This window comes from Arachis hypogaea, chromosome 16 (genome assembly GCF_003086295.3).
Source record: "Arachis hypogaea cultivar Tifrunner chromosome 16, arahy.Tifrunner.gnm2.J5K5, whole genome shotgun sequence".
Lineage (NCBI taxonomy): Eukaryota > Viridiplantae > Streptophyta > Magnoliopsida > Fabales > Fabaceae > Arachis > Arachis hypogaea.
The window spans coordinates 27,746,808-27,754,616 of record NC_092051.1 but is presented as its reverse complement, the minus strand read 5'-3'; the positions used below and the strand labels follow the sequence as shown (position 1 = coordinate 27,754,616).

Sequence of the window (7,809 nt, the reverse complement as noted above, 5' to 3'; positions counted from 1 at the left end):
AAGGTTAACTACCATTCATGCTGAAATCTATCTAATATAATGAGACAATTTTACAGTAGTATGGCTTATCAAAGTGAAAGAGTTGTCTCTAATGTCAATTGTCCTAAACAAAACTCATTTACATCAAGTCTCGAGATATTGTCAATTTTTCTGCTGAAATTGGTGACAAGTGTAACTCATGCTTAAAAAATTTGTAGAAAGGGAGATATTGTCTTGTTCTGTTTTGCTGTAATAAAAAATTTTAGTCAATACTTCATTCAATACACAAACAAATACAAGCATGTATATCTTAATCAAGTCAATTAAAATGCCACAAGCCACCAAACCAAAACTCATTCATGCACAGAACCAAAATCACAAAGGCCACCGAACCGAAAAACGTTCATGTGGTTAATAAATGATGATCGACTTTCAATAAAAAAAGAATAGTATTCTTCCATGCAAAAGTACTGAAGATAGTAATAACCAATTTCAAAGCTCTAGCTAAACTATCCACACCAGTAAGAACAACATGTATATCTTAAAACCCTAGTTACACTATCCACTGAATTAAATGAAAATAACAACAAATTTCATTCCAAGCCCTAGTTATACTGTAAAAATCATTCACAATAGTTCCATCTACTAAACAAAGCAAATCAATCCAGTAAAACTAAAATGCAACTAGGAGAAACGCGACATTGCAAGATTTCAAATGAACAGTAGTTTTCTCATACCTTTGGTAGTCTTTGTTGTTGTTTTTGTTCATTTCTGGTTGTTGCTTGCGAAATCTTCTTCCGATTTCTTTCCAGTAGTGGTTTCCGCAGAGAATGTGATTGAAGTTTGAGTGATGTTGAGAGAGATTCGAAGAGAATGAGTGGTTTCGTGTATTGGTTTCGTGTTGAAGAAGATGTAACGTTTTTTCATAATGAAGCGTAGGGGTGGCAACACTACCCGAACCCCGCGGGTACCCACCCTGCCCCTACCCGCTCGGGGCGGGTAATTACCCGCCCCGCACCGGGGCGGGTTTTAACGGGGCGGGTTCTTGTGCGGGGCGGGGCGGGGTCGGGTTTAGGTTGAACCCGCCCCTACCCGCCCCGGTATATATAATATATATGTAAATATATATATTTTTAATATATAATATACATAACATATATAAAATAATTAGTAAAATGATTAATAATATTATATCATATATAAATTTTTACTTTAATTTATATTATGTATGTAAATAGTGGTTATATAATTTTTAAAATTTAATTTTATTTGTTGGATTTAATAATTATAGGGGTGGGTAGGGGCGGGGCGGGTACCCGCAGGGGCGGGTTAGGGTTTAACATTTTACAACCCGCGGGTAGGGCGGGGCGGGTTTGATGCGGATTTTCTGTAGGGCGGGGCGGGGTCGGGTAGAGCAAAAACCCGCCCCTACCCGCCCCGTTGCCACCCCTAATGAAGCGCGAATGAAAAAAGAGGGGTTTCTTTCGTCTGGCGCGTGTTTTCACTCGCCATTTAATGCGCCTGATTCTATCTGGGCTTGGGCCAACTTGGTTATATGATTATATGGACGTGTAGCAGCCCTGTTTCAAATTCTATATATCTCGAGATACATTAAACAAGATACATTCATAATTATCTCGTTTACACTGTAAACCAGAATACGAGATAAATCAATGTGATATAAATGAGTAAATACGCTACAAATTACATATTTCAGTAAATAAAATAATTAAATTATTTATTTATAAAAAGAATCCCCTTTTTTTTTCGTTTTTGTTTTTCGATTAGACTTAAAATACTATCTGCAATTAGTATAAAATATATATCAAAATATAAATACACATTGAAAATAAATAAAATAATATATATATATTTATAGACAAATACATAATGACTGACTTTAATATATGCCTAAATAATTATACATCTCACATTCATTGTGACCTCCATAAATATTTTGACAATCGGAATCAATGAGTTTTTTATCCCTTGATCCGTTACATCCGTAGAAGTTAGGAAAATCATGTTTGTTACTAATCGATAGAATTTCGCATGACAATATGGATTTTTCCAAAATTCAATAGATTAGAAATGCAACACAATCGACTGAATTTCGCACGCCAATATAAATTTTTTCAAAATTCAATCAATTGAAGGTGTTACACAATCAATTGAATTGCGCTATACCATAGTCTTTCTTTTTTTGGCAATATGATTAAAACTCTTAGAGGCTCTCCTCGTTCCATTCATATTATACAACATCAATAGAGTTGTTTTCATGCTTTTATGTTTAATTCCTATCATTTTTACGCTATTAGTTGTTGTAAAGAAAATCTTTGCCTTTTTTATTTACAATCTCATTGGAAAGACTATCACTCTTTTTTTCCTTGGGACATTTCTCAACAACATTAAAAATATTTTTTATTTTTTACATTTTTAGAATTATTTTACCTAAAATTTATGCAATTCAATCGATTGTGTAATACTTCTAATCGATTGAATTTTGAAAAAACTCATATTGCTGTTGCAAATTTAATCTATGTTACACTACTAATCGATTGATAAGAAAAAACTCATTGAATAGCATAATTCAATCGATTGTATAATATTTTCAATCAATTGAATTTTGAAAAAATCCATATTGTCGTGCGAAATTCAATCGATTGTGTTACACTTCCAATTGATTGAAGTTTGGAAAAACCCATATTGTCGAAATTCAATCAATTGGTTGTATTTCCAATCGATTGAATTACCAACAAATATTATTTCTCTAGCTTTTACGGATGCAAGGGATCAATAGATAAAAAATTCGTTGATTCGCACTCCCAAAATATTTATGGAGGTCACAATTAATCCAAAATATTTATGGAGGTCACGATTAATAAAAAATCTATTTTGTTATTGTTTTTGTTTCTTTTAATAAATATGATAGATGAATAATAAAATAATAATTTATAAAATAAAAGATAAAATTTATAATTAAAATTAAATAAAAATTATTTAATAATTATTAAAAAATTTTAAAAATATATTTTATTGTCGAAAGTTGTCCAAACGTTACTCTGAAATCCTTTGCCTTGAAAATCTAAATAAACATCTGCTACAACTTTCGCTTTAGCTTTTGGTTACTGTCACCGAAAATTGGCAGGACAACTTTTATTATTCCGCAAAAAGTGCAAATAATCTAAAATTTATATTTTATTATACACAATTAATTAAAGTAGTTAGACACTTTTGAAATGGTAAAATATCACAAATCCATCATCAAAGACCTACTCAATGTAAATAGGTGGTTGAAACATTAAAAATATTGTCTTCTGACGACAGATTGAAAGGCTATTTTGGTGAATATATGTGGTATCGTATAATAGAATCGCTTGTCTTCAAATTTTTACAAGTCAATTTAGTTACAGAAATTGTTCTTTTCATCTGCTGAATTCAGATTGATAACGAAGGAATTGAATCAAGAGAAATTCTTACCAAAGAAGCTAGAGGTTAAGAAAACTTTCAGTAACGAATTTGCTTCTTTCTCACGTTTTAGTTCATTTCGATTAATGCACATAATTGCTATTTCGCTTCTTGTTTTACTTTTACATGGTATATGAACATCAGACATGGTAACATTATGTTCTTTGATACTATTAGTCTTCAAGCAAATAAAGTTCATTATGTCATTGCTAACAATATATATAAATCATGGATAAATTATTGGATTTCAACATGGAAGGCAAAAGATAAATTAAAAATGAAACTCTTAAACTAGAATGGTACAAACTTAGCTGTTCATGTTCTACATTTCTTTCATCAGTGATTCTGCAATCTTAGTGGCAATACAATATGCTGTGGACTGAATTGTTATCATGGGGTTGACACCAACAGCATTGGGAAACACACTTGCATCACACACATACAACCCTTCTGCTTCCCAACTCTCGCCATTTTCATCGAGTGCGCCGTCATCTTCGGTGGCGCCCATCCTACAACTTGCCATCTGATGTGCAGTAGTGAAAATAGTCCAAAGTTCATTCCTTGAGCTGGGACCACCGGGCACTGTGACTGTGTCCAGAAACTCCTCAAAATCTTCCTCCTTGATCCCTTTGCATTTGATTCTTTGGCCATCACTCCTGTAAGTGCCGACTTCTACAGCTCCGGCCGCAACCAAGATCCTCAAGGCCTTCCTCAATCCAATTCTAAGGCTTTCCTTGTCCACTTGGTCAAGTCTGTAAGAAACTCTGCCTTCAGCCTTTACTTCTCCTGACCCTTTGTCTCTTACCAATGCAAAAAGGTTAGCAGTTCTTGCATACTTCGCCAACCTGTCTTTCGCATCGAGCCCTGAGACCCATGGAACCAATGTTGAAAATGATCCCGGTCCTAGAGCAGGTGCTTCTATAATGAATTTTGGGGTGGAATCCTCTGCAAATTCTTTGTGGATTGCAGTTATGATTCCTCCCTCATAGTTAGTACCACCGAAGTTTGTCATGTCTTCCGGGAAGTAGCCCCAAGCTAACTGGACCGGGTGCAGACGGAGGTTCTTCCCAATGTATGGATTTTGCAGGCCACTTGAAATCAATAGAGGAGGTGTGGAGAGAGAGCCACATGATGAAATAGATACCTTGGATACGATTCGGAGTTTCTTTGTGACCTTACTCCTCCAAGTGGCTGCAGCAATTACTCCTATGCATTTCTTTTTCTTCAGTCCATTCTTTCCATCTTCCAATATGAACTTCTCGGCTTTACATCCGGCGACGATCACTGCACCATTCGCCACAGCATCAACTAACCAAGTAGAGTGAGTGCCCTTCTTATCTCCAGTTCTACAACCATAACAGCATGAGCCACAATAGTGATCTGCTGAAGCGTTTATTGCAACTGACTCAACTTCTAAGCCAACTTTCTTGCATCCTTCTCTGAAAATTTGATTTTGAAAGCTTTCTTTTGCACATAGTGGTGTCACACCAATCCTTTTGCATACCGTATCCATTGCAGATTGATAATTAGAGCTCCCAAAAAGTGGGATTTTATATCTTTCAGACCATTCCTTCAGAACAGGATCAGGTGTTCTGATGCATGCAGACCAGTTTATAGCCGAGCCTCCACCAACTGTTGAACCAGCCAAGATCATCATCTTCCCATCGACACTTGACATGATTCCACCTGATTCATAAAGCTCATTCATGGATGGACCTTCAAGGGAAGAATAATCTTCGGAAACAAAATACTCTCCTTTCTCTAGGACAACCACTTTCAGACCCGAGTTTGCGAGAATTGCAGCTGCAACTCCTCCACCACAGCCGGAGCCAACAATGACAACATCACATTTGATATTGTATGAATTGTGCTCTGGATCTTCAGTGACTTCAAGGCCCTTTTCGGTGAGAGACTGGATTAAAGTAGAATCATTTTCATACATAGTCTCTACTATCCCCTTCTGTAGAGGCCTCTCCTTATGTGTTAACTTCTGTCTGGTGTCCACTTTGTACCCCATTGCTTCCCATGCTGGATTATGCCCATTTCCATCAGTCTACAGCAATTGGAGAAAAGTAGCAAAACTTAAACAAAAGGGAACAAAAACCTTAGTAGTTACAAACAACAATTAGTTAGTTACTTAGTTAGCAAGAAAAGGGATTAACAAGACAACTATGTGACATGGTATTTCTCTTAGTCAAATAATCAAATATGTGGTATACATTTCAAATAATTACCCTTGTGAAGAAATTGTAGAAGGAGACAAGTTTGATGAGCACAAACACTATCCTCAGAGGTCTCCAATGGTTCTCCCTTGACCATTTCCTGAGAATTTCTTCTGTCTTGTTCAATGGAATCTCAGAGAATTTGTGGAAGAAAGGCCACTTCCATTCCAAGCAATCCTTTCCACAAAGCAACAGTGTCCCAAACCTGAATGAAAGAATCCACAGAACCCAGCTAACCAAGGACCATGCTTGTGGCATTACCCTCTTGAACATGATCTCTGCAGTCTGAATTTTCAATTTGAATTGGTTCAGAAATAAACATAAAACAAATTGTATTCAATTCACAAATTCCTCTCTACTGTTCAATTGTAACACACTAACACTGAAGATTCAAGTACAATAATTTAATCAAATTGGCTAAGCTTGTGATGATCATGAAGAAAAACAGCACATGCAAGATTCACATGAATAAAACAAAATTCACCTCATCAGGAAATGGAGCCTGAGAACCAGAAACACTGTAAAAAGCTGAAAGTGCATGATTTTGTTCCTTGTTTAATGGGAGAGAAGGCAATAGGGCCTCACAGAAGGAAGCCATAACTTGCATCTGAGAGGAAGATAGGCCATGGCTGTAACCTTTCTCTCTTCTGTTACCTCCTCTCAGAAGAGGGTGACAATTCTTTCCATCTTCCATTATCTCTCTCTGACTTAAACGGTTACAAAGTACTGCTTTTTACTGGCAGTGATTATGGAACAAGACAATCGTTCAATTATGGAGTACGCCAATCAGGATTGCAATAAATTTCTACAAGTATTGTCTTTTTTTAATATTTAGATATAGAGATTGAATCATACATATAATTAATAGAGGCTGCTACACGTCTTTTTGATTTACAAGTCTTATAAGTTGGCATAAGTCTAACAAAACACACGTATTATACTTTCACATTTAATAGTAAATAAACGCACGTTTATTCAACCACTTTCTGTTTCTAAAGCGCACTACTCACCATGTATTATGAAAATTCTTCTTCTTCTTCCTTCATGAAAACGAGTTTCTTGCCAAATTTAAAGATAATGGAACTTCAGAAATACACCCAAACGATTACAAAAATACACCCAAACGGTTATAGGAATTCACCCAAACGATTATAGAAATACACCCAAAGGATTACAGAAATACACCTAAAGGATTACAAAACTACACCCAAAGGATTTAAGAAATACACCCAAAATTCGTTGAAGTACACCTTATGCATAATTTAGAATTCTTTTTCTTTCTCCTCTTCATCTTCTGCTGGTTCTTCTTCTTCAAAAATGATTTTAAAGCTTGATGTCAAAAAACAATGAAAATAAAAAATAACGAAGAAAGAAAACAAAGAAAAAAAGCACGAAAATGAATAAGGAGAAAGAGAAGGCAAGAAACGAAAGAAAAGAAGAAGAAGAGAAAGAGGAAGAAGAACAGTGCAGCAAGAAGAAGAAGAATGTGCAGTGAAAACGTGCAGTACGATTCAAAGCGCATTAATATAAATGACTTGTAAAGACTTGTATAAAAAAACGCTTGCACGCGAAGAATTATTCTAATTAATATCTATGTATTCTATGTTGATGCAAGGTCCAAAGTCCATCCTCATCCACCACATAATAATGTTTCAAACAATTTCTCAAACATGTGATCCGCATAATTTATAACAACTAAAATAATACATTAATAGTCATGGTTTCTTGTTCATATTTTCAGATACTCTATGGCTAAGGTCTAAGATGCGTTTGAGAGTTGAGGTTTTGGAAGAAAAAAGATATTGATATCAATATCAATATTAATTAATATAAACGGGTTTTCTAACAGATTTTTTAGTAAATGGTCAAATTTGTAGATTGCTTATTTTTTAAAAATTTTAAATTGGTCATATTATAATTTTTTCGTTTGTTAATATATATAACACATTAAATGATACACAACACATACTTGATAGTTTTAATTGAGTGTTAACATAATAAATTTATAAAATTAAATTAAATTAATTCTAAATTAAAAATTTTTTTCTAATTTTTTAATACAAACTTTCTATTACAAATTTTAAGACATATTAGCTAAATTCTAATATAAATAATAAGAAAATAATAAATTTATAATTAA

At 34.4% G+C, this 7,809-nt stretch overlaps 1 protein-coding gene across 1 annotated transcript; it reads right to left on the bottom strand.

Moving 5' to 3' along the window:
• Window positions 1-3,594: 3,594 nt before the first annotated feature.
• On the bottom strand, window positions 3,595-7,318 carry LOC112758749 (long-chain-alcohol oxidase FAO2). Its single transcript, XM_025807487.2, has 3 exons — window positions 6,154-7,318; window positions 5,682-5,954; window positions 3,595-5,500 (listed from the first exon to the last, which is right to left on the bottom strand). The coding sequence occupies exons 1-3, from the start codon at window positions 6,361-6,363 to the stop codon at window positions 3,770-3,772; spliced, it is 2,214 nt and encodes a 737-aa protein (XP_025663272.1). The 5' UTR covers window positions 6,364-7,318; the 3' UTR covers window positions 3,595-3,769.
• Window positions 7,319-7,809: the final 491 nt, after the last annotated feature.

Bases quoted from the DNA above. Each gene is read 5' to 3' on its own strand.
- LOC112758749 (XM_025807487.2), bottom strand. From the start codon at position 6,363: ATGGAAGATGGAAAGAATTGTCACCCTCTTCTGAGAGGAGGTAACAGA. The intron at 5,955-6,153 runs GTGAATTTTGTT...TTGAAAATTCAG, and splicing joins AGGCTCCATTTCCTGATGAG to ACTGCAGAGATCATGTTCAA. The intron at 5,501-5,681 runs GTAATTATTTGA...CAATTGCTGTAG, and splicing joins TCTACAATTTCTTCACAAGG to ACTGATGGAAATGGGCATAA.